General features: G+C 41.6%; 1 protein-coding gene across 1 annotated transcript in view; it reads right to left on the bottom strand.

Annotated features, from left to right (window-relative positions):
• Positions 1-27,953, bottom strand: part of WDR7 (WD repeat domain 7) — a 1,007,279-nt gene that overhangs the window by 929,052 nt on the left and 50,274 nt on the right. Inside the window, 4 exon segments of the mRNA XM_053701142.1 lie at positions 6,905-7,079; positions 7,182-7,260; positions 8,324-8,430; positions 26,729-26,895. Of these exon segments, the coding sequence (XP_053557117.1) occupies positions 6,905-7,079; positions 7,182-7,260; positions 8,324-8,430; positions 26,729-26,887 (520 nt within the window). The 5' untranslated portion in view covers positions 26,888-26,895.

Below are 27,953 nucleotides of genomic sequence, written 5' to 3'. Positions count from 1 at the left end.
AAATAGCTCCCTCCACCTTAGGGACCGTCTGCCATGAGTCCTTTATGGTGTCAGAAATGGGGAACATTTTCTTAAGAACAGGAGGGGGAGCGAACGGAATACCTGGTCTATCCCACTCCTTAGTAACAATGTCCGAAATCCTCTTAGGGACCGGAAAAACATCAGTGTAAACAGGAACCTCTAAATATTTGTCCATTTTACACAATTTCTCTGGAACGACAATAGGGTCACAATAATCCAGAGTAGCTAAAACCTCCCTGAGCAATAAACGGAGGTACTCTAGCTTAAATTTAAATGCCGTCATATCTGAATCTGTCTGAGGGAACATCTTTCCTGAATCAAAAATCTCTCCCTCAGACAGCAAATCCCTCATCCCTACCTCAGAACATTGTGAGGGAATATCGGATATGGCTACTAAAGCGTCAAAAGGCTCAGCATTTGTTCTTAACCCAGAGCTACTGCGCTTCCCTTGCAACCCTGGCAGTTTAGATAAAACCTCTGTGAGGGTAGTATTCATAACTGAAGCCATATCTTGCAAGGTGAAAGAATTAGACGCACTAGAAGTACTTGGCGTCGCTTGTGCGGGCGTAACTGGTTGTGACACTTGGGGAGAACTAGATGGCGAAACCTGATTTCCTTCTGTCTGAGAATCATTTAATGCCAAATTCTTATAAGTCAAAATATGCTGTTTGCAATTTATAGACATATCAGTACAATTGGGACACATTCTTAGAGGGGGTTCCACAATGGCTTCTAAACACATTGAACAATGAGTTTCCTCAGTGGCAGACATGTTTAACAGGCTAGTAATGAAGCAAGCAAGCTTGGAAAACACTTTATTTAATGAAAAAAACACAATTTGCAAAAACGGTACTGTACCTTTAAGAGAAAAAAAAGGCATTCACAAACTGCAAAACAGGTTAAAATTGCTTCAAAAATTCCGAAATTTTAACAGTGTACCCACTAAGCTTTAGAAGGATTGCACCACAAGTAAAAAAAGCAATAGAGCCCCAAATGAAAAAAAACAGATTGATAATTGTCTAAAACCGGTTAAAACCCCCTAAAGCACCTTGCCACAGCTCTGCTGTAGCCCTACCTGCCCTTAGGAAGCGATAATATGGGGTTTAAAGCTTCAATTAGTCCCTCAGAAGACTCTCAGGACCTCAGGAGAAGTTGCTTGCTGCTTGTAAATGTAGGTCCCGCCCACCTCACTTGATGTTGCTGGGGCCTACACAAAACTAACAAACCCTGCCTGAAAGCCATGTGGGTTATAAACAACCCCAAAGAACCCTCAAGCAAATGTCCCATAATGCCCACAAAAAATTAACCCTTTATGCAAGCTAGTAAAAACCTCTGATAACACTAGGATTACTGCTTACCCTTCCCCTAATGGGGACACTGTCAGCCTTTCTGAGTTAACACAGTCTCTGCAGAAAATATGACTGAACATACCTCATTGCTGTATAGCAAGAAACCGTTCCTCACACTGAAGTTTAACTGTACTCCTCAGCTCATGTGGGAACAGCAGTGGACCTTAGTTACAAATGCTAAGATCATCATCTTCATCTATGTCCTGCCTGAGAGTAAATAGTACAACACTGGTACCATTTAAAAATATCAAACACTTGATTGAAGATAAAATAAAACAGTTTAACACCTCTTCTCTTTACCCTTCCTGCTTAGAGCCAGCAAAGAGAATGACTGGGGGGTGGAGTTAAGGGGGGAGCTATATAGACAGCTCTGCTGTGGTGCTTTCTTTGCTACCTCCTGTCAGGAAGGACAATATCCCACAAGTTGGGATGAATCCGTGGACTCGGTACATCTTGCAAAAGAAATATAGTCAGTTGCTCTCCATGCAATCACTGTGCAGCATGTACATTTGTCAAAAGGAACCAAAACTTTTCAAACAACCACAGGAAAGATATACAAAATCAAGTCATTTATTAATTGTTCTACAACGGGGGTAATTTACCTTCTCTCATGCTCTTGTCAGCGATTTTATGTGGGGAAACCTATAGGGAACTCAGACTTCGTATCTATGAACATAGAGATGATATTAAATATCTATACATTGATAGCCCTATTGCTAGACATTTTGCACAAGTTCATGAATCAAAATTAGATAGCCTAGAATTTGGTATTCAACAACACAGGCGGGGGGGGGGGGGGGGAGTAATGTAGACACTATATTACTCCAGAAGAAAACAAGATGGATATTTAATTTACAGACCTTGTCCCCCATAGGTGTAAATGAAAAGATGGAATTTGCCTCTTTTCTCCCCAGGAATTGAATTTAGGATCGATCTCCTATTTTGTGCATCTTCTTTGAATATGACCCTGGCAACTTATGCCACTCATAATCAAAATATGCCTCCTATCACTCTTAAGCCCAATATATATTTACTATGGGTATATATGCTTGTGCAAATAAATGAAAACATTACCTTGACTAAAGGCAACTACAATTGTGAGAAATGTTTATATTAAGGGTAAATACACATTTTTTTTAATATTTCAATACACATTGTGTGATAGATAAGTTAGATTTTTATAATTGTCAATAAGTATCTTATACTGTTATATATAAATCTGTGCCCTTGTGTGTTGTGTGTCTGTTGTATCATGTGTGGTTCTCAGACACCGTAGTATTTAAAAAACTTTATTACGGTAACACTCCAGCCTCAATTTCAAAAGCAACTCTTTTGGAGGCTTAATATCAGTCAACTTCTAAAATATCACAGGCCATGTGACTTTGGTGGCCAATAAGAGGACCCCTTCTTTAGCCCCACGTCATCACCAGGAAGAAGCTCCATGCTGCAAGTGTAACGGAGCGAAACGCGCAAGAGGACGCGTTGGTGTGCAGCTCCTGACCTGTGGGATCCCCTCACTCGATTACATCTTACCTCTCCTTGGTTAACACACTTGCCAAGTGAGACTGGAACAAACGGCATTGTGACTCACGGAGACTCCTCCTGAGTCCACGAACCCTGAGCCTTCAGGGAATTCCAGACTGCGCCCCAGCCCAGAAGGCTGGCATCTGTCGTTACTATAGTCCACTCTGGCCTGCGGAAACTCATTCCCCTGGACAGATAGACCCGAGATAACCACCAGAGAAGAGAATCCCTGGTCTCTTGATCCAGATTTAACAGAGGAGACAAATCTGTGTAGTCCCCATCCCACTGATTGAGCATGCAAAGTTGCAGTGGTCTGAGATGTAGGCAGGCAAACGGAACTATGTCCATTGCCGCTACCATCAGGCCGATCATTTCCATACACTGAGCCACTGACGGCCGAGAAGTGGAATGAAGAGCACGGCAAGAAGTTAGAAGCTTTGATATCCTGACCTCTGTCAGAAAAAGTTTAATTTCTACTGAAATGGAAGGAAACTCTTGTGAGAGTGAACTCTTTTCTCTGTTCACCTTCCACCCGTGAGACCTCAGAAAGGCCAGAACAATGTCCGTATGGGACTTGGCGATTTGAAAAGTTGACGCCTGGATCAGGATGTCGTCTAGGTAAGGGGCCACCGCTATGCCCCGTGGCCTTAGAACCACCAGTAGAGACCCTAGAACCTTCGTAAAGATTCTTGGCGCCGTGGCTAACCTGAAGGGAAGAGCCACAAACTGGTAATGCCTGTCTAGGAAGCGAACCTGAGGAACTGATGATGATCTCTGTGAATCGGAATGTGGAGATAAGCATCCTTTAAGTCAATGGTAGTCATATATTGACCCTCCTGGATCATAGGGAGGATGGTTCGGATTGTCTCCATCTTGAAAGATGGGACCCTGAGAAATTTGTTTAGGATCTTGAGATCCAAGATTGGTCTGTACATTCCCTCTTTTTTGGGAACTATAAACAGGTTTGAATAGAAACCCTGCCCCTGTTCCTCCCTTGGAACTGGGTGGATCACCCCCATAACCAGAAGGTCTTGAACGCAACGTAAGAATGCCTCTCTCTTTATCTGGTTTGCAGATAGTTGTGAGAGGTGAAATCTCCCCTTTGGAGATGAACCTTTGAATTCCAGAAGATATCCCTGGGAAACAATCTCTAGTGTCCAGGGATCCTGGACGTCTCTTGCCCAAGCCTGAGCGAAGAGAGAAAGTCTGCCCCCTACTAGATCCGGTCCCGGATCGGGGGCTACTCCTTCATGCTGCCTTAGAGGCAGCAGCAGGTTTTTTGGCCTGCTTCTCTTGTTCCAATCCTGGTTAGGTCTCCAGACTGGTTTGGACTGGGCGAAATTTCCCTCTTGTTTTGCATTAGAGGAAGCTGAAGCTGCGCCACTCTTGAAGTTACGAAAGGAACGAAAATTATTCTGTTTGGTCCTTAACTTATTGGACCTATCCTGAGGAAGGGCGTGACCTTTTCCTCCGGTAATATCAGAAATTATCTCCTTCAGACCAGGCCCGAAAAGGGTCTGTCCTTTGAAGGGGATGTTAAGAAGCTTAGACTTTGAAGTAATGTTTGCTGACCAGGACTTAAGCCATAGCGCCCTACGCGCCAGAATGGCAAAACCTAAATTCTTAGCCGTAAGCTTGGCTAAATGAAAAACGGCGTCAGAGATAAAGGAATTAGCTAACTTAAGAGCTTTAATCCTGTCTAAAATATCATCTAACGGGGTCTCCACCTGTAGAGCCTCCTCAAGAGACTCGAACCAGAAAGCCGCTGCAGCAGTAACTGGGGCAATGCATGCAAGAGGCTGGATAATAAAACCTTGATGTATAAAAATTTTCTTAAGGAGACCCTCCAATTTTTTATCCATAGGATCTAGGAAAGCACAACTGTCCTCGACGGGGATAGTTGTATGCTTAGCTAGGGTAGAGACTGCTCCCTCCACCTTAGGGACCGTCTGCCACGAGTCCCGTATGGCGGCATCTATGGGAAACATCTTTTTAAAAGCAGGAGGGGGAGAGAACAGCACACCTGGTCTATCCCATTCCTTAGTAATAATTTCCGAAAATCTCTTAGGGACTGGAAAAACATCAGTGTAAACAGGTACTGCAAAGTATTTGTCCATCTTACACAATTTCTCTGGAACTATAATGGGTTCACAGTCATCCAGAGTCGCTAAAACCTCCCTAAGCAATAAGCGGAGGTGTTCAAGGTTTAAATTAAACGCTGTCATTTCAGAATCAGACTGAAGCAACGCCTTCCCTGAATCTGAAATGTCACCCACAGATAGAAGCTCTCCTGCCTCGGCTTCTGAGTATTGTGAGGGTATATCGGACACAGGTATTAAAGCGTCAGAAAGCTCTGTATTTGTTCTAGCCCCAGAGCTGTCTCACTGTCCTTGTAACCCTGGCAGTTTGGACAATACCTCTGAGAGGGTAGCATTCATAACTGCCGCCATGTCCTGTAAGGTAAAAGAATTAGACGCGCTAGATGTACTTGGCGTCACTTGAGCGGGAGTTATAGGTTCTGACACATGGGGAGAGCTAGATGGCATAATCTCCCTTTTTTCAGTCAGAGAATCCTCTGGAGATAAATCTTTAAGCGCCATAATATGGTCTTTATAGTTTATAGAAATTTCAGTACATTTGGTACACATTCTAAGAGGGGGTTCCACAATGGCTTCCAAACATATTGAACAAGGAGTTTCCTCTATGTCAGACATGTTTAACAGACTAGTAATGAGACAAGCAAGCTTGGAAAACACTTTAATAAAGGTGAAACAGCAATTAAACAAAAAAGTTACTGTGCCTTTAAGAGAAAAAAACTAGCACTTAAACTGCAAAACAGTGTAAAAATACAGTAGTCTTCGAAATTTTTACAGTATGTGTAAGGGACTAAAGCAACATTGCACCCACTTGCAAATGGATGATAAACCCCTTAGCCCCCAAACCTAATTTAAAAAACGTCAACCACCAGTAAAAGACAGTTGAGCACCTTGCCACAGCTCTGCTGAGGCTCCTACCTGCCCTCAAATACGATTTAGTGAATAAATAAACCCTTTATGATGGTCCTCAGATGCCAGAGGACTCCTCTAGGGAAGCTGGATGTCTCAGTCTGCAGGAAACTACGCATCTAGAGCGCAAAAATAGGCCCCTCCCACCATGTACTGGATGTCAGAGGGGCCTTAAGAAAGTACTCCTAGGAGTATCTGACTATCCCTGTGGAAACTAGACCCCAAATAAAGACTCATCTCCCTCAGAGAAAAAACGTTCTATTTATGAAAACCTGTAAACGTTTTGTCACTAAGTAATATGAGTATTAACATGAGTATTACCCTGTTTTGTAAGCATGATCCCAGTCGTTGTTAAATCACTGCATCTAGCTTACCTCAAATACACAAAGCTCTGTCAGCATTTTCTAGAACTTATTCATCTCTCTAGAAATAAAAATACTGAACATACCTCAAAGCAGGTAATCTGCAGACCGTTCCCCCAACTGAAGTTTTCCCATACTCTTCAGTTATGTGTGAGAACAGCAATGGACCTTAGTTACAAACCGCTAAGATCATCAACCTCCAGGCAGAATTCTTCTTCTAATTTCTGCCTGAGAGTAAAACAGTACAACGCTGGTACCGTTTAAAAATAACAAACTCTTGATTGAAGGTAAAACTACACTAAGTCACCACATATCTCTTGAGACTTCCTATCTTGTCGAGAGTTGCAAGAGAATGACTGGAGGTGGGGGTTAGGGGAGGAGCTATATAGACAGCTCTGCTCTGGGTGTCCTCTTGCAACTTCCTGTTGGGAAGGAGAATATCCCACAAGTAATGGATGAACCCGTTGACTGGATACACCTTTACAAGAGAAAATCTTGTAATCACAAGGTGTTTTATCCAACATCAAATCTGAGTTAAAGTGGGAACTCAGCCTAAATACAGAGAACACATAGAAAGTGTGAGAGGCACGTATGCTATTGCGGAGAAGAGCAGGCAAATAAAATATATATATATATATTCTACCTTGTGTTCTGTGTGATCGAATTATGCTCATTGAGCTGATCCAATCAGGAGAGATCTTAGATACTAAGGAGTAAAGGACTTCCAGGCTGCTGGCATCAACAACAAGGACTTCTGGGTAATGGCCATGACACAGCAACCTTCCTTCCCGTTGGATTCCAACAGAGAATTGATAAAACTGTCAATAAGGAACAACAAAGCCAATTATAAAATTAGGTTTACACTTTAATTTCCATATAGAATAAACTGCTTTTCCTTTTCACAAATAGTTTATACTAACCTGTATCCCAGTGTGAGTACATGCTAATTTAGTGAATTCTACACATCTTCCATCACTTACATCCCATAGACACATCTCTCTGTGTGGGAAAAAAAACAACAACACTGGTAATCTCATATACAATACAGATATTTGCATATGGCATATGAAAAGTAACAGAACTAACGTAAAAGACACTTTTTTTGTTAAAAAAACATTTTCTTCACAGACAGACTTAAAAAGTTGGAAAAAAAAACATTAAAAAAAATTATCGCATTCCATAAAAAAAACTGTAATTTTCTAGCTGTAAAAAAAAAAAGCAAAAGTTGTTCATTTTTTTTATTATTTTAAGATCTTTGCCTGCAGCTATGTCTAAAATAATGCAATTGGGTACCTCTCATTTGGTATAGCAGAAGTGCTCAAATCCTCAAAATTGACTTTCACTAGACAAACCAAGGTGTATTGATCTAGGTAGATTTTGTGCCACCATTTGACCGCTAAATGCCAACTACTGCAGTCATAAGACAAATGGTTGTAAACGTTTCTAGGATCCCCTTTGCTCAGAAATGGTAAACATGCATGGCTTTGCAGGTGAGCACCACACCTCTGAAATTCCCAGCAGTGAAGTGGTTATCAGTTAGCAGTTAAGGGTACCCCCCAACTGACCTACCAACTCGCTGATCCCTCCCAAACAGCTATCTTCCCTTCACCCTCCCACTGGTCCCCATCGTCTTCCACCACACCTTAGTTACTGGCAGCCAGTATGTATTTAGAATTTTTGTATTGTTTTTTTAATTATTTATTTTCTGTAGGTTAGAGATTCCTCCTCACCCTCCCACCTTCCTGATCCCTCAGAAATAGCTCTCTCCCCCACCCCACCCACCACTGTATCGCCATATTTATTATTGGCAATATGCCAGCATGCAGTTGAGGGGAGGTATCTTTTTTATTCATTTATATTTTGTTTCTGTTGTGTGTAGGGATCCCCTTTTACCCTTCCCACTTCAAGTGATCTCACCGTAGGGACACACCACCCACTGTCCCCTTTTCTGTAGGGTAGGGAGCCATCCCTTCATCTACTCTTCCAAAAACGTTTCTGTAGCATAGGGAACCCTCCCCTCCCACCCAGCTTGATGTAATTTGCCAACAAAATAAAAACGTACCCGCTTTCTGAAGCGCTCACTATATACTGTTTATCACTGGTAGCAGATGCTTTAGATAAACAGGTAATGGAGGCTGTGTGTCCAAACAGCAGGGCTCGAGGATTAATCTAGAATGTTAAAAATACATGTAAAAAAATAAATAGATATAAAATATGCATATCAATACAATAATGTACAAACATTGTCGGCTTATTAAATACTGCTAAAAGTGTGGACTTAAAAGGGACTTGAAACCCAAAATGTTTCTTTTGTGATTCAGACAGAGCATACATCTTTAAAAAGGTTTTTAATTTACTTTTATTCTCAAATTTAGTTTGTTCTCATGGCATTCTAGGTAAGAAGTTATCTAGATAGGTTGCATGCACATTTCTGGAGCACTATATGAAAGGAATATAACATAGCTATAAAACTGTTGCCATTCATTACTCCAGTCGCTTGCATGCCCCTACACCTTCCTATCTACTTGTCGACAAAAGGATACCAAGAGAACAACGTAATTTTAATAATAGAAGTAAATTGGAAAGCTTTTTAAAACTGTATGCACTATTATGAATCATGAAATACATTTCTGAGGTATGTCCCTTTAACACTGCTATATTCCACACAGCCATTGGTTGCACACTCTATTGACCCATTTATAACTGTTGTTAATTGGCCTCTGCAGATAAGAAAACATAGGTTACAACATGGTGACAGCCATTGCTTTAAAGGACATTAAAGCTTTACAGTAATTTTTTTCAATAATTAAATAACTAATATAATTTTTTGAAATACATTTGCATAATATTCTCAGGCAAATCTTAGCTTTGAATACATTATTATTTCTAGCATTTATTTATTGTTTAATGTCCTTTTAAATAACATACTTTTGCATAAAAGTCAACAACACAACAATGGCCATATGAAAGCAAATAAACAGAACACATACGTTTGGGGGAAAATTTCAATTAATTAAAATGATTAATTCTGCCATCTAAAAAAAAAAAAAAAAGATTACCATACCTATGAGAGAAGACAAAATTTACACATTAAAAAAGCTTTTTTCTCTCCAAACATTAATTTAACATTTTCTAAAAAGCTACCAGATAACCTCACTGATTTAGAAAGATCTGTACCTCAAGGTTGTCTGTTGGTAAACATTATTATCAGCTATATTTAATTTGCTGTATGTTCTGCCAATAATTTATTTTCCCAAACTCACTGAATCAAAAGGTATTCAAAAGCCTCTTTGAAAAATCAATTCATAGAGGTTTCAAAAACGTTTCACTTGATTTTAGAATAAAATGTGGGACTTTATGTCTATGTATATACTTTGTCTAATATTCCAAAATATTACAGTTTTATCTTCGATTTGTAATCTTAAAAATTATGCTAAAAATATTGTATTAAATGTTGTAATAACAAAGTTTTATGGAACATAGAAATTGTAAACTAGGACTTTCCAGTTTTGCAGAAAATATACCAACATTTCTTTTGTATATTCACTTACTTTCTTTCAATTTTTTTGCAATTTGGTATCAAGGGGTAAAATGGTTTAAACAACAATTGACTATAACTTAAAAAATACACAGTGAAGTCAGAGAATACTTCACTAGTCCATATCATTATACTAAACCGGGTGAAACAAAGTATCAATTGATATAGTAGCCACTTTAAAATGTTTTTATTTTAGGTCATATAGATGTAGGGCTGATTGACTCAAGTAAGGAGGTCCCACCATGGGGCACTAGTCTTAGGGCCTGCTATTCAAAACCTCTCCACCCAGGTGAGATATTCTAAGAAGTCTCAGCCGTACAGTGAGGCCATTAAAAATGTTTAGAAATGGGGGCGGAGTCTGGCCGCGCTGGACGATGGCCACACATTAGAAGGGCTCCTGCTTCCTAAACTGACAGGATAGCTTAATATGGCATAAAATCAGTCTAAATAAGAGTGAGTGGGCTAAGATATCTTCCCTGTCATCAGTCACTTATCTTTGGGAGTAACTTTTAGTCGGAAAGGAGCGGCGTGCTGCAGCAACAGATCTGCGATCTTAGCAGGTATACCTGAGAACCGGAAACACCGGACATGCGCTAGAGACCTGGTGGCGAACAAAGACTCCCTAAAGGCAATAATCCCACATCGGGTCTTGGGACAACTGGGGTCCCGACAAGCTTGGAGGGCTCGGTTGCAGTGGGACGGTACATACCCTTTGAGTGACCGGCAAAACGAGCCCATACTCGAGCTGAGCGCACCGCCATCAGCACTTGCCGTCGTCATCAGGAGAGGCCTCTTGTTCACTGCTGCTACTGACTTCTAGAAACGAAGGGAGGCCGTAGAAAGAAGGACCATCTGCGAGGTCTGCGCAGAAAACTCAGAAGAAGGAGGCAAAGGACCGTGCCTGGTACAAGTAAGAGAATAATTCTAAAGGCTCTGAGCTTAGCAGAGGCAAGGCTGCGTTTGCGCCCGGCTGTAAGATCAGTCAGACTAGTGATAGTACAAATAGGGTTTAGAGGACTGTTCTTTCGGTGGTAATTATAAACAGACTTTCTGATCACACAAATAAACAGTCAGTGTTTGTCAGTCATAACACAATCCCCAGAGGCATATTTTTAAATTTCTAAAATACGAGCGGGTAATGCCTAATAAGAGACAAAGCAGGGCTGATAGAACAGTAAATACAAAGCCTCTTTCTCAAGATTTAAAACCTGTAGACACAGGTAAAACTGTGAACAAAGAAGAAATGGCGATGTCATAGACCCCCTCTCTCAATACTGAAGCTCCTCAATAACCATATCTTACTAAAAAGGACATTATACACTTATCTTCTAAAGAGGAAATTAAGGGTATTATGCAAGAGATGAAAACTTTATTCGGGGACCTCAGAAAAGATATGGCTGCACTAGACTCGAGAATTCTTAAAGTTGAGACTAATATCAGCAATGCTTCTGCCACCATAAAGCAGAATTCTACTGAGCTGCAACATCACACAGACAATCTTCAATTTATTAACGATAAAATTGAAGACCTCGACAATATAGGCCGCAGGAACAACCTGCAGATTCGCGGAGTCTCTGAAACGGTCTCCCAACAGGGGATTGGAGGCTATTTACAGGCCATCTTTAAAATCATTAAAGGAAACCCCTCAGCGCCAGAAATACCACTTGAAAGGGAACACAGGGCACTCAGGCCCAGACCTCCCAGTAAAGCCCCGCCAAGAGACATAATAGTCAAATTCCTTAGTTTTAAGGACAAGGAAGAGATCATCCAAGAAGCAAGACGTAAACATCCTATAACCCATGCTGGGGAAGAGATACAACTCTTTACTGACTTGTCACCAGTGACCCTTCAGAAGAGGAGAGATTTGGGTCATATAACATCTATACTAAGGTCTCATAAGATCCAATATTGCTGGGGATTTCCTGTTTCTATTATAGCTAACAACAATAATAAGACTGTTATCTTCAGACCGGGAGCTGACGAAAAAGAATTCTTTGACAATTTGTCTCTGCAGCTACCCCCATCACAGGGCACAAGCGCCGAAAATGGAACACCTTCCTCCCAATCCTCCTTTGGATAATCTCTGAGAGCATGAAACTTCTGGGTAATGTACTGTATATCAAATCTGACAATGCTGAAACCTTAGAGCATCTTTTTCAGATTTGGTTTGTTGGTCACTGATATGTCTACTGAATCTATAGAACTGATTATAGACATTTTTGATGGGATGTTGCACTTCTGTTTACAAAAAAAAAAAAAAAGTTAATTTATATAAGGTTTAGCAAGTTAACGGAATGCTGTATGTTACTTTATTTACTGTAATTTGTTTAGCTTAAAGGAGATTTATGTTAGTCTACTAACACCAGAATACAACATGTTAGAGTTATCACGCCAGCAATAGTTCACTCTTATGGTCCTAAGTACACACCCTTAGGGTACATGTGCAAGGGGGTGAATTTTATAGAACAAGTTACTAGCTCCTTTTTATTCTTTGGTGCGCCACACTGCCAACTTAGATGGTGATCTATATGCCATTAGAGGAAGATGAACACAGAAACCACGCCTTAATAAAAGTATATTATGCGGCTCTGTACCTTCCCTCTCCGTGACTTGCTCACAAGGGAAGCCACCTTAAACATAGACCACCTAGAAATTAAATTTTTACGGTAAATACCCTTAGCGGTCAAATAAAAACAGTTAGACATGAATCATCACTTTACACTAATTACCACATATCACTAAAATTAGTCCTGTTTACTACCTCATCTTACTCCCTTTTAACATTATAAGTATACTATTTAGAAGTGCTAGTTCTTCACACAGTCCGACTCACAAGTTTTATTAACTTCTCATATGCCAAAAGTCATCACACCCCAATTAAGTAATTGGGGTGGTTAAGCTTTTAATAATTAACGTCAGTTATGGGGCTTTTCCCCTATTGTTGTTGTTACAAAACTCTTGACATTGTTGAGCTACAGGGTTTTTTTTCTTGTATTATTAATTTGTTTGAAAGGTTGCAACTTTAGCACCTAACGGTGTAAGAGTGTTACGCATTTAGTGCTCGAAGAGATTTTGTCACCCCTCTTTTTCCCTCTTTAATCCCTTTCTTTAGACTTCCCTTTCTCCTCTTCCCATTTACTAAGTCTCCTCCCATTTTCTTCCCCCTTTTTTTTCTCCCCCTTTTCCACTCTCAGAGACGATAACCATGCAGCCTAGGGCCAGCAGGTTTCAAGACCACAGCATCAATATCACCACAATAAACGCAAAAGGACTTAACAATCCTGGCAAGCGTTCTATCGCCTTTAGGGAATTAGCTAAACTTCAGAGCCAAATTATTCTAGTACAAGAGACCCATTTCCAGAAGGGAAAGGAACCTAAGTGGTTTCATCCAGTGTACCCGAGGGCTGTGTTTGCCGGGGGGGTGGGTATCATTTTCCACAAGTCAGTCCCTTTTCATCTAACCCAGGTTGAGTGGGACCCAGAGGGCAGATTTATAATTGTAATAGGGACATTATATGGTCACTACATCACTCTGGCATCGGTATACTCTCCTAGCTTCTCTCAGGGATGTTTTATTAAAAAAGTCACAGACCTCCTCTTGGAACATTCCAAGGGGATTACTTTTCTAGCAGGGGATTTCAACCTAGTAGCTAATCCCTCAGTGGACTCTTCAAAGGGTATGACTTGTACTCCCTCCTCTACAATACAACAGGTTAACTCTACCCTCAGGGAGGTGGCATTACACGACACCTGGAGAACCTTACACCCGAACTCGAGGGATTATTCCTTTTACTCTATACCTCATAACAGCTACTCGAGAATAGACTATATCTATACGGATCCCAACGGCCTCTCAATCACACAAAGATGCGACATTGGTCACATTACTTGGTCAGATCACGCGCCAGTTTCTTGCATGGTTCAGTGGCCTGACATCCCAGTTAAAAACTACACATGGAAATTAGATGCCACTCTATTAGACGACCCCTTAATACTAGAAGATATACGCAAGACGCTAAAAGAATATTTTGAAATAAATACATCCCAATCCACTTCAATTATGACGGTATGGGAAGCTCATAAAAGTGTAATGTGTGGAGCTTTCATTAAACACAAAGCAATACTTAAACGCTATCGAGTAAAATACACTGACTTACTCTCCACGCTGCAAACACTAGAAGCCTCTCATAAATCTGACCCATTAAATGCAGATGTGAAAAGTAAACTAATCTCCACAAAATCTGAATTGAATAAATATTTAGAAGAAATGCATCAAAAGAAAGCACTTTCCCTGAGGCTGTTTTATTACAAAGGGGGGAACAAACCTGGAAAAGTTTTGGCTAGAACTCTTAAAAGACGGCAATTGCAGTCATATATCCACTCGATCAAAACTAAAGACGGTCACGTCTATACAGTAGTTCGCAAATTGCCTCTGCGTTCCACAAATACTACTACTCCTTATACACTGTGTGCAGAATTATTAGGCAAATGAGTATTTTGACCACATCATCCTCTTTATGCATGTTGTCTTACTCCAAGCTGTATAGGCTTGAAAGCCTACTACCAATTAAGCATATTAGGTGATGTGCATCTCTGTAATGAGAAGGGGTGTGGTCTAATGACATCAACACCCTATATCAGGTGTGCATAATTATTAGGCAACTTCCTTTCCTTTGGCAAAATGGGTCAAAAGAAGGACTTGACATGCTCAGAAAAGTCAAAAATAGTGAGATATCTTGCAGAGGGATGCAGCACTCTTAAAATTGCAAAGCTTCTGAAGCGTGATCATCGAACAATCAAGCGTTTCATTCAAAATAGTCAACAGGGTCGCAAGAAGCGTGTGGAAAAACCAAGGCGCAAAATAACTGCCCATGAACTGAGAAAAGTCAAGCGTGCAGCTGCCAAGATGCCACTTGCCACCAGTTTGGCCATATTTCAGAGCTGCAACATCACTGGAGTGCCCAAAAGCACAAGGTGTGCAATACTCAGAGACATGGCCAAGGTAAGAAAGGCTGAAAGACGACCACCACTGAACAAGACACACAAGCTGAAACGTCAAGACTGGGCCAAGAAATATCTCAAGACTGATTTTTCTAAGGTTTTATGGACTGATGAAATGAGAGTGAGTCTTGATGGGCCAGATGGATGGGCCCGTGGCTGGATTGGTAAAGGGCAGAGAGCTCCAGTCCGACTCAGACGCCAGCAAGGTGGAGGTGGAGTACTGGTTTGGGCTGGTATCATCAAAGATGAGCTTGTGGGGCCTTTTTGGGTTGAGGGTGGAGTCAAGCTCAACTCCCAGTCCTACTGCCAGTTTCTGGAAGACACCTTCTTCAAGCAGTGGTACAGGAAGAAGTCTGCATCCTTCAAGAAAAACATGATTTTCATGCAGGACAATGCTCCATCACACGCGTCCAAGTACTCCACAGCGTGGCTGGCAAGAAAGGGTATAAAAGAAGAAAATCTAATGACATGGCCCCCTTGTTCACCTGATCTGAACCCCATTAAGAACCTGTGGTCCATCATCAAATGTGAGATTTACAAGGAGGGAAAAACAATACACCTCTCTGAACAGTGTCTGGGAGGCTGTGGTTGCTGCTGCACGCAATGTTGATGGTGAACAGATCAAAACACTGACAGAATCCATGGATGGCAGGCTTTTGAGTGTCCTTGCAAAGAAAGGTGGCTATATTGGTCACTGATTTGTTTTTGTTTTGTTTTTGAATGTCAGAAATGTATATTTGTGAATGTTGAGATGTTATATTGGTTTCACTGGTAAAAATAAATATTTGAAATGGGTATATATTTGTTTTTTGTTAAGTTGCCTAATAATTATGCACAGTAATAGTCACCTGCACACACAGATATCCCCTAAAATAGCTAAAACTAAAAACAAACTAAAAACTACTTCCAAAACTATTCAGCTTTGATATTAATGAGTTTTTTGGGTTCATTGAGAACATGGTTGTTGTTCAATAATAAAATTAATCCTCAAAAATACAACTTGCCTAATAATTCTGCACTCCCTGTATAACATTAAGGAAGAATTAGAACTGTTGGGAGGAGAGACCCCACAACTCCGAAGGGTCAAAAAAATTGATTCATACCTCCAAGACATTGGGTTACCAACTTTAACCAAAGAGGCCTCGGAATACTTAGACTCCCCAATTACTAAAGAGGAACTGGCTCAAGCCATCAAAAATTCCCCTTCAGGAAAAAGCCCAGGCCCGAATGGCTTCACAATATCCTATTATAAAAAACTCACAGATGAGGTGTCTTGTCCCCTCCTTCAACTATTTAACAGCCTCGGAGATAACCCACAATTATCTAGGGTCCTATTGGAAGCACATATAACTGTCATCCCTAAGCATGGTAAGGCACCAGAGGCCCCAGAAAACTTTAGACCTATATCTTTAATTAATACGGACATGAAACTTTTGGCTAAAATTTTGGCGAACCGCCTTAATAAATACCTCCCAGAACTAGTATCTAACGATCAGGTGGGCTTTGTCCCTGGCAGGGAGGCCAAAGATAACACAGCCAAGGTTCTACAACTAATCTCACATCCCAGAATTTCAAATAGCCCAATGGTGCTGTTCTCAACCTACGCGGAGAAGGCCTTCGACAGGGTCGATTGTCTTTTTCTGCGTCGGGTTATGCAGACAAAGGGTTTTAGAGACGCCTTCTTAAATACAGTCTTTGCCCTCTACTTGAGTCCTAACGCTAGGATTAGAGTGAATGGGACTTTATCCAAATTTTTTCCCATCAGTAACGGCACCAGGCCGGGATGCCCCCTATCCCCACTTTTATTTGCTTTGTCAATAGAGGCCCTAGCCCAAAAAAATCAGACAGAATCAAAACATCACGGGTTTACAAATCGAACACAACGAATATAAACAGGCATTGTACGCCGATGACGTTCTCTACACCATCACAAACGCCGTCACGTCTCTCCCAGAACTACTAAGCGAGTTGAAGACATTTGGTGGTATATCCAATTTTCTTCTTAACCTTGGTAAATCAGAACTCTTAAATATTAACACATACCCCAAGATTATACAGTCTTTACAAAAAAAAAAATACAATATTAAAATCGCCAAAGAAAAACTAAATTACCTGGGAATACACCTTACCCCTGACCCTTCAGATCTCTTTAAACACAACTACGGGATCCTCAAACACAATACGCAGCTGACCTATCCTCTTGGAATAACAAGCCCCTCTCATGGTTGGGAAGGGTGGGAGTTATTAAAATGAACGTCCTTCCAAGGATCTTATACATATTCCAAACAGTCCCTATTGCCCTCCCGGCTGGTTATTTAGACCAGCTCCAAAGATTAATCGAGCAGTATGTATGGGCTAAAGTTAAGCCCCGACTTCCCAGACGTACCATGTATTTAATATAACAAAGAAAAAGTCCCGATATAGCGCTCAAACCAATGCTTAGACTGATACAAAGACTAGTAGATAATTCCGGATTCCAAACAACACAGTTCAAAATAGGTACAGTACCTCAATCCTCCGGTTTTTGCCAGCGTTGCACAAGCTCCCGGTCACGGTCTGTCCTCTGTGACTGAACTCCTCCTTTCCAATCACAACCAGGTGCGAGTTAGGCGATCCGCTCCTACAACACAGCAAATACTCACAGAGCTTCCCGCTAACCGCCCGCAGACCTCTGTAAGTCTGCATAAATCAGCAATCAAAAATAAAAAATAGGGCGAGTCGGGACCACAGGCAAGAGTTTAAAAGAGTATGTGACCAGTCGGCTATCCTCTGTAAGATGACAGCGTTTCTGTATGCCTTTAAGTCATCTGGGCAAATACATGGTACTCAAAAATAAAAAATAGGGCGAGTCGGGACCACAGGCAAGAGTTTAAAAGGTAACTTTTAATGCCATATTAATTTAAAACAGTTTCACAGCAAAAATTCGTAAAAAATTTTGGATCCAAGACAGCAGCGGTCTGACATGTTTCAGCTCTTATTCATAGATAGGCAGAGAGCTGAAACATGTCAGACCGCTGATGTCTTGGATCCAAAAATGTTTACGAATTTTTGCTGTGAAACTGTTTTAAATTAATATGGCATTAAAAACAGAATTTATGTTTACCTGATAAATTACTTTCTCCAACGGTGTGTCCGGTCCACGGCGTCATCCTTACTTGTGGGATATTCTCTTCCCCAACAGGAAATGGCAAAGAGCCCAGCAAAGCTGGTCACATGATCCCTCCTAGGCTCCGCCTACCCCAGTCATTCGACCGACGTTAAGGAGGAATATTTGCATAGGAGAAACCATATGATACCGTGGTGACTGTAGTTAAAGAAAATAAATTATCAGACCTGATTAAAAAACCAGGGCGGGCCGTGGACCGGACACACCGTTGGAGAAAGTAATTTATCAGGTAAACATAAATTCTGTTTTCTCCAACATAGGTGTGTCCGGTCCACGGCGTCATCCTTACTTGTGGGAACCAATACCAAAGCTTTAGGACACGGATGATGGGAGGGAGCAAATCAGGTCACCTAGATGGAAGGCACCACGGCTTGCAAAACCTTTCTCCCAAAAATAGCCTCAGAAGAAGCAAAAGTATCAAACTTGTAAAATTTGGTAAAAGTGTGCAGTGAAGACCAAGTCGCTGCCCTACATATCTGATCAACAGAAGCCTCGTTCTTGAAGGCCCATGTGGAAGCCACAGCCCTAGTGGAATGAGCTGTGATTCTTTCGGGAGGCTGCCGTCCGGCAGTCTCGTAAGCCAATCTGATGATGCTTTTAATCCAAAAAGAGAGAGAGGTAGAAGTTGCTTTTTGACCTCTCCTTTTACCGGAATAAACAACAAACAAGGAAGATGTTTGTCTAAAATCCTTTGTAGCATCTAAATAGAATTTTAGAGCGCGAACAACATCCAAATTGTGCAACAAACGTTCCTTCTTCGAAACTGGTTTCGGACACAGAGAAGGTACGATAATCTCCTGGTTAATGTTTTTGTTAGAAACAACTTTTGGAAGAAAACCAGGTTTAGTACGTAAAACCACCTTATCTGCATGGAACACCAGATAAGGAGGAGAACACTGCAGAGCAGATAATTCTGAAACTCTTCTAGCAGAAGAAATTGCAACCAAAAACAAAACTTTCCAAGATAATAACTTAATATCAACGGAATGTAAGGGTTCAAACGGAACCCCCTGAAGAACTGAAAGAACTAAGTTGAGACTCCAAGGAGGAGTCAAAGGTTTGTAAACAGGCTTGATTCTAACCAGAGCCTGAACAAAGGCTTGAACATCTGGCACAGCTGCCAGCTTTTTGTGAAGTAACACAGACAAGGCAGAAATCTGTCCCTTCAGGGAACTTGCAGATAATCCTTTTTCCAATCCTTCTTGAAGGAAGGATAGAATCTTAGGAATCTTAACCTTGTCCCAAGGGAATCCTTTAGATTCACACCAACAGATATATTTTTTCCAAATTTTGTGGTAAATCTTTCTAGTTACAGGCTTTCTGGCCTGAACAAGAGTATCGATAACAGAATCTGAGAACCCTCGCTTCGATAAGATCAAGCGTTCAATCTCCAAGCAGTCAGCTGGAGTGAGACCAGATTCGGATGTTCGAACGGACCTTGAACAAGAAGGTCTCGTCTCAAAGGTAGCTTCCATGGTGGAGCCGATGACATATTCACCAGATCTGCATACCAAGTCCTGCGTGGCCACGCAGGAGCTATCAAGATCACCGACGCCCTTTCCTGATTGATCCTGGCTACCAGCCTGGGGATGAGAGGAAACGGCGGGAATACATAAGCTAGTTTGAAGGTCCAAGGTGCTACTAGTGCATCCACTAGAGCCGCCTTGGGATCCCTGGATCTGGACCCGTAGCAAGGAACTTTGAAGTTCTGACGAGAGGCCATCAGATCCATGTCTGGAATGCCCCACAGTTGAGTGACTTGGGCAAAGATTTCCGGATGGAGTTCCCACTCCCCCGGATGCAATGTCTGACGACTCAGAAAATCCGCTTCCCAATTTTCCACTCCTGGGATGTGGATAGCAGACAGGTGGCAGGAGTGAGACTCCGCCCATAGAATGATTTTGGTCACTTCTTCCATCGCCAGGGAACTCCTTGTTCCCCCCTGATGGTTGATGTACGCAACAGTTGTCATGTTGTCTGATTGAAACCGTATGAACTTGGCCCTCGCTAGCTGAGGCCAAGCCTTGAGAGCATTGAATATCGCTCTCAGTTCCAGAATATTTATCGGTAGAAGAGATTCTTCCCGAGACCAAAGACCCTGAGCTTTCAGGGATCCCCAGACCGCGCCCCAGCCCATCAGACTGGCGTCGGTCGTGACAATGACCCACTCTGGTCTGCGGAAGGTCATCCCTTGTGACAGGTTGTCCAGGGACAGCCACCAACGGAGTGAGTCTCTGGTCCTCTGATTTACTTGTATCCTCGGAGACAAGTTTGTATAGTCCCCATTCCACTGACTGAGCATGCACAGTTGTAATGGTCTTAGATGAATGCGCGCAAAAGGAACTATGTCCATTGCCGCTACCATCAAACCTATCACTTCCATGCACTGCGCTATGGAAGGAAGAGGAACGGAATGAAGTATCCGACAAGAGTCTAGAAGTTTTGTTTTTCTGGCCTCTGTCAGAAAAATCCTCATTTCTAAGGAGTCTATTATTGTCCCCAAGAAGGGAACCCTTGTTGACGGAGATAGAGAACTCTTTTCCACGTTCACTTTCCATCCGTGAGATCTGAGAAAGGCCAGGACGATGTCCGTGTGAGCCTTTGCTTGAGGAAGGGACGACGCTTGAATCAGAATGTCGTCCAAGTAAGGTACTACAGCAATGCCCCTTGGTCTTAGCACAGCTAGAAGGGACCCTAGTACCTTTGTGAAAATCCTTGGAGCAGTGGCTAATCCGAAAGGAAGCGCCACGAACTGGTAATGCTTGTCCAGGAATGCGAACCTTAGGAACCGATGATGTTCCTTGTGGATAGGAATATGTAGATACGCATCCTTTAAATCCACCGTGGTCATGAATTGACCTTCCTGGATGGAAGGAAGAATTGTTCGAATGGTTTCCATTTTGAACGATGGAACCTTGAGAAACTTGTTTAAGATCTTGAGATCTAAGATTGGTCTGAACGTTCCCTCTTTTTTGGGAACTATGAACAGATTGGAGTAGAACCCCATCCCTTGTTCTCCTAATGGAACAGGATGAATCACTCCCATTTTTAACAGGTCTTCTACACAACGTAAGAATGCCTGTCTTTTTATGTGGTCTGAAGACAACTGAGACCTGTGGAACCTCCCCCTTGGGGGAAGCCCCTTGAATTCCAGAAGATAACCTTGGGAGACTATTTCTAGCGCCCAAGGATCCAGAACATCTCTTGCCCAAGCCCGAGCGAAGAGAGAGAGTCTGCCCCCCACCAGATCCGGTCCCGGATCGGGGGCCAACATTTCATGCTGTCTTGGTAGCAGTGGCAGGTTTCTTGGCCTGCTTTCCCTTGTTCCAGCCTTGCATTGGTCTCCAAGCTGGCTTGGCTTGAGAAGTATTACCCTCTTGCTTAGAGGACGTAGCACTTTGGGCTGGTCCGTTTCTACGAAAGGGACGAAAATTAGGTTTATTTTTGGCCTTGAAAGGCCGATCCTGAGGAAGGGCGTGGCCCTTACCCCCAGTGATATCAGAGATAATCTCTTTCAAGTCAGGGCCAAACAGCGTTTTCCCCTTGAAAGGAATGTTAAGTAGCTTGTTCTTGGAAGACGCATCAGCTGACCAAGATTTCAACCAAAGCGCTCTGCGCGCCACAATAGCAAACCCAGAATTCTTAGCCGCTAACCTAGCCAATTGCAAAGTGGCGTCTAGGGTGAAAGAATTAGCCAATTTGAGAGCATTGATTCTGTCCATAATATCCTCATAAGGAGGAGAATCACTATCGACCGCCTTTACCAGCTCATCAAACCAGAAACACGCGGCTGTAGCGACAGGGACAATGCATGAAATTGGTTGTAGAAGGTAACCCTGCTGAACAAACATCTTTTTAAGTAAACCTTCTAATTTTTTATCCATAGGATCTTTGAAAGCACAACTATCTTCTATGGGTATAGTGGTGCGTTTGTTTAAAGTGGAAACCGCTCCCTCGACCTTGGGGACTGTCTGCCATAAGTCCTTTCTGGGGTCGACCATAGGAAACAATTTTTTAAATATGGGGGGAGGGACGAAAGGAATACCGGGCCTTTCCCATTCTTTATTTACAATGTCCGCCACCCGCTTGGGTATAGGAAAAGCTTCTGGGAGCCCCGGGACCTCTAGGAACTTGTCCATTTTACATAGTTTCTCTGGGATGACCAACTTGTCACAATCATCCAGAGTGGATAATACCTCCTTAAGCAGGATGCGGAGATGTTCCAACTTAAATTTAAACGTAATCACATCAGGTTCAGCTTGTTGAGAAATGTTCCCTGAATCAGTAATCCCTCAGACAAAACCTCCCTGGCCCCATAACACTAAAAAACTCTAAGCCATCTCCGTGGAGATGTTGCCTGTACAACGGCAAAGAGAATGACTGGGGTAGGCGGAGCCTAGGAGGGATCATGTGACCAGCTTTGCTGGGCTCTTTGCCATTTCCTGTTGGGGAAGAGAATATCCCACAAGTAAGGATGACGCCGTGGACCGGACACACCTATGTTGGAGAAAGTTACCTTTTTAAACTCTTGCCTGTGGTCCCGACTCGCCCTATTTTTTATTTTTGAGTACCATGTATTTGCCCAGATGACTTAAAGGCATACAGAAACGCTGTCATCTTACAGAGGATAGCCGACTGGTCACATAATGCAGAACAGAAGGCATGGGTACAGTTAGACAGAAAAATTCTCAAATTAAACAACATGGGCATACTGGCCTGGATTACCCCCCTAAAGAGACCAAAGAATATCCGGGATTACCATTTACTAACAGAGACTCTTTGAGTGTTGGACGGTATTTTGGCTACTACAACCCATATATCCACAAATTGTTCCCCTCTCCTACCGATTATTGAAAACCCCGACCTCCCCTTTCACAAATTGGGGTATCGCAAGTCCAAACCATATAGTCTCAGAGAGGGGTCGATACAGGGTATAGTTGAAAACGGGAACATTTTGCCCCAGGCCAGACTGGGAGAAATTCACACAGGCATCTTCAATTCTTGGTTACATTATAATCAGTTACTCCACTTTATAAAGACCCATAAAAGCAGGCAGGAGTTGGGGAGAAATTTAACATCCTTTGAGGCACTCTGTACTACAGTACATATCCCAAAACATCTGACTTCACAGATTTATAAAATTTTGCTCGTCCCGGGGTGGACACACTTCCCTCATATACAAGCCAATGGCACAGATAATTTGACTCAGATTTTGATTATAAAGCATGGATGAAGGCCCTGACCCTGATTAGGAGATCCTCGGTGTCAGCGTACATTCAAGAGACCCATATTAAGCTTCTTGGCAGATGGTACCTTACTCCGACGAGGTTGCACAAAATGTTTCCTACTCTCAGCCCCATCTGCTGGAGGGGTTGTGGAGAGGACGGGTCTTTACTCCACATCTGGTGGCATTGCCCGAAACTAGCGAACTTTTGGCCGAAAGTTATAGGGGAAATGTCCGGAATCCTCAACATTAACATTAGGGATTCCCCAGAGATACTTTTATTTCTGGCCCTGCCCAAAACACAAAGTGAGGCACACATTAGCGCTTCTGCTGATAATGATAACTGGGGCCAAGATATTAATTCCCAGAAAATGGAAAACGCAGGTCATTCCTTCCATTGAAGAGTGGCGTGCACAAATTGACGAAACCCTTCTTATGAAGAGATTCCACTACTTGAAAACACACAAACTAGAGACGTATGAGATGATGCTGGCCTTGTGGCATAAAACAATCTAGCTCCCTTTTATTCACCATCCTCCTTGTTTGTTTGTTTTTTTGTGTTTTTTCCCCCCTCCACTTATCCCTCTCTTCTCCCTTCTGATTTCATATCTCCACTTACAAACACCAGAAACCACTTACTGTCTAACCCTGTGCTCACAATATGGAAATTTTGAAGATTATATCAAATTAAAAATGGACATTTTAGTTTCCGTCCTCCGAAGAGACTGGATGGACGGAATTAATATTTACAGATGTGAAATATAATTTGGTTATGATGATTGAAGTTATGATTGTCTATTGCATTGGAATGTAACCGTATCTTTCTTTACTCTAAGATTGTACATCCTTTATTCACATCAATAAAGCTTTTGGAAAAAAAAAAAAAAATGTTTAGAAACACAAATTTCAACTTGAGAAATGTGTATGTTGCTATATAATGTCCTTTATGTGAAACAGAGACTCCTACATTACAATACAAAGTCTAAAAAAAAAAATCACAAAGATTGTGTGATTTCTCTCCATGCTGGCGAGGTTTTGAATATCAGGCCTTTAACCTGAAGGGTTCAAGCCAGAGAAGAACTTAAAGGGGATTTTTTAATTAACAGTAATTCCTTAAGGAGAATGATATTGTGTTTTTTCTGTTGGACTGATCACCTGGGCATCGCTAACATATGAATATCCCTATCACACTGGATAAGAGTTATACTATAATAATAGTAGCAAGGTATTCCTTTTCTTTATTTTGCATTGTTTTAGACAACAAATATGTTTAGTCATAATAAAATATATGCTTTGTGTTTTAAAAAGAGTTTACTGTATTTTATGTTTTAATAATCAAATGTGAAAATGTAATGTTCAGTAAGCCAGGGGTTTACAATTTTATTTAAAACTTATAAACCAACAAGGTCACAGAGGAGCCATTAAAGCCTTTTGAAAATTATTAAAATGATGTAGACAAATCAAAAAAGTTATCCATTTTAAGTGAGGAAGCTCCCTAGAGGTGAAGAGGCTCCCTAGAGGTGAAGAGGCTCCCTAGAGGTGAAGAGGATCCCTAGAGGTGAAGAGGATCCCTAGAGATGAAGAGGCTCCCTAGAGATGAAGAGGCTCCCTAGAAGTGAAGAGGCTCCCTAGCGGTGAAGAGGCTCCCTAGAGGTGAAGAGGATCCCTAGAGGTGAAGAGGATCCCTAGAGGTGAAGAGGATCCCTAGAGATGAAGAGGCTCCCTAGAGATGAAGAGGCTCCCTAGAAGTGAAGAGTCTCTCTATTTTCCAGGATGTGTCAAACTCAGGGCTAAGCTTTACAAAGAACAAAACATGTAAATACATTTTATTATCTAGACAAAATAGGAAAACAGTCCTGTTTGTTTGTTTTTAATATAAAGCTATCAGGATTCATAACTCCGATATTCATAATCTGACCAATGCGCACACATATAAGTGACATAAGTGAGAGCTTCCAGAAGAAATATTTATTAGTAGCAAGGTATTCCTTTTCTTTATTTTGCATTGTTTTAGACAACAAATATTTTTAGTCATTATAAAATATATGCTTTATGTTTTAAAAAGAGTTTACTGTATTTTATGTTTTAATAATCAAATGTGAAAATGTAATGTTCAGTAAGCCAGGGGTTTACAATTTTATTTAAAACTTATAAACCAACAAGGTCACAGAGGAGCCATTAAAGCCTTTTGAAAATTATTAAAATGATGTAGACAAATCAAAAAAATTATCCATTTTAAGTGAGGAAGCTCCCTAGAGGTGAAGAGGATCCCTACAGGTAAAGAGGCTCCCTAGAGGTGAAGAGGATCCCTAGAGGTGAAGAGGATCCCTAGAGGTGAAGAGGCTCCCTAGAGGTGAAGAGGATCCCTAGAGGTGAAGAGGATCCCTAGAGGTGAAGAGGATCCCTAGAGGTGAAGAGGCTCCCTAGAGGTGAAGAGGATCCCTAGAGGTGAAGAGGATCCCTAGAGGTGAAGAGGATCCCTAGAGGTAAAGAGGCTCCCTAGAGGTGAAGAGGATCCCTAGAGGTGAAGAGGATCCCTAGAGGTAAAGAGGCTCCCTAGAGGTGAAGAGGATCCCTAGAGGTGAAGAGGATCCCTAGAGGTAAAGAGGCTCCCTAGAGGTGAAGAGGCTCTCTAGAGGTGAAGAGGCTCCCTAGAGGTGAAGAAGCTCCCTAGAGGTGAAGAAGCTCCCTAGAGGTGAAGAAGCTCCCTAGAGGTAAAGAGGCTCCCTAGAGGTGAAGAGGCTCCCTAGAGGTGAAGAGGATCCCTAGAGGTGAAGAGGATCCCTAGAGGTGAAGAGGATCCCTAGAGGTGAAGAGGATCCCTAGAGGTGAAGAGGATCCCTAGAGGTGAAGAGGCTCCCTAGAGGTGAAGAGGATCCCTAGAGGTGAAGAGGATCCCTAGAGGTGAAGAGGCTCCCTAGAGGTGAAGAGGATCCCTAGAGGTGAAGAGGATCCCTAGAGGTGAAGAGGATCCCTAGAGGTAAAGAGGCTCCCTAGAGGTGAAGAGGCTCTCTAGAGGTGAAGAGGCTCCCTAGAGGTGAAGATGCTCCCTAGAGGTGAAGAGGCTCTCTAGAGGTGAAGAGGCTCCCTAGCGGTGAAGAAGCTCCCTAGAGGTGAAGAGGCTCCCTAGAGGTGAAGAGGATCCCTAGAGGTGAAGAAGCTCCCTAGAGGTAAAGAGGCTCCCTAGAGGTGAAGAGGCTCCCTAGAGGTGAAGAGGCTCCCTAGAGGTGAAGAGGATCCCTAGAGGTGAAGAGGATCCCTAGAGGTGAAGAGGATCCCTAGAGATGAAGAGGCTCCCTAAAAGTGAAGAGAGTCTCTCTATTTTCCAGGATGTGTCAAACTCAGGGCTAAGCTTTACAAAGAACAAAACATGTAAATACATTTTATTATCTAGACAAAATAGGAAAATAGTCCTGTTTGTTTGTTTTTAATATAAAGCTATCAGGATTCATAACTCCGATATTCATAATCTGACCAATGCGCACACATATAAGTGACATAAGTGAGAGCTTCCAGAAGAAATATTTATTAAACTCACTTCCAGTTCTGCTGAAAGGTCCCAGAGGCATATTTGACCATCGTGGCATCCTGTTACCACTGTCCTTAAATCATCTATTACCAGCACTGTAGAAATGCAATGAGTCGGAGCTTTCCGACCCCAGAGGACAATGGGGAGAACCAGACTGTTTCCAGCCATTTTCACTCCTGCAAAATAAATAAATAAAAAAGACATTTTTACTGAGACACAACATAAATTGTTATATAATTAATGAAAAGGTTAGAGCAAGGCAGACACAGGGAGCAAATTATTTTCTTATTGTGGTGATTTATTAATAACATAACACAAACCATTCTAAAGTGAAAATAGACCAATCAATGAGTGTAACTATAAACTGCATTACTTAAAGGGACAGTAAGGTCAAAATTAAACTTTCATTATTCAGATAGAGTGTGCAGTTTTACACAAAACTTTCCAATTTACTTCAGTTACCAAATTTGCTTCTCTTGGTATCTTTTATTGAAGAGTAAAACTAGGTAGGTTCATAAGAGCTCAGGAGTGTGCATGTTTCTTTCCTACTCTATGGCAGCAGTGTTTTGCAACATTATTTGTAGCTTTGTTGTACAATGTTGCAAAACACTGCTGCCATAGAGTAGGAAAGAAACATGCACACTCCTGAGCTCTTTTGAGCCTACCTAGTTTTACTCTTCAATAAAAGATAGCAAAAGAACAAGCTAATGTGATAACAGAAGTAAATTGGAAAGTTGTTTGAAATTGCATGCTCTATCCGAATCATGAAAGTTCAATGTTCACTTCTTAGTATATTTTTAAACAGTTTTCATAACATTTTGCAAGAAATAAATATATTACACGGTCTATACTGCGACAACCATCATCATACGTGAGTTTGATATTGCTTGCTTATTTTATTTACTCATTTATTTGCACATTCCAAATGGCATATACATTTAAATTCCCTTTTCATCCACTCATTTAGGGGCATAATCCAAAGAGTCCATACATGTAACTCCCTACTCATATCATTGTACACAGCACATCAAACTTAGTACAATACATTTGCAGCAGCCAATCAGTTTTGACCATGACTATCAAAATTTGTGCCTTTCATCTCGTACATGCAATTTTAAATTTTAATTTGTATAAAAAATAAATAGCTGTGGCAAATATATATTAGTTCCCTATTCGGTTTCTCAACACCATTTATGTTTTGACCATTTAGCTACTCCACCTCCTATATCATATT

Source organism: Bombina bombina, chromosome 2 (assembly GCF_027579735.1).
Source record: "Bombina bombina isolate aBomBom1 chromosome 2, aBomBom1.pri, whole genome shotgun sequence".
NCBI classification, from domain to species: Eukaryota; Metazoa; Chordata; class Amphibia; order Anura; family Bombinatoridae; genus Bombina; species Bombina bombina.
This window is presented reverse-complemented; position numbering and strand designations above follow the sequence as displayed.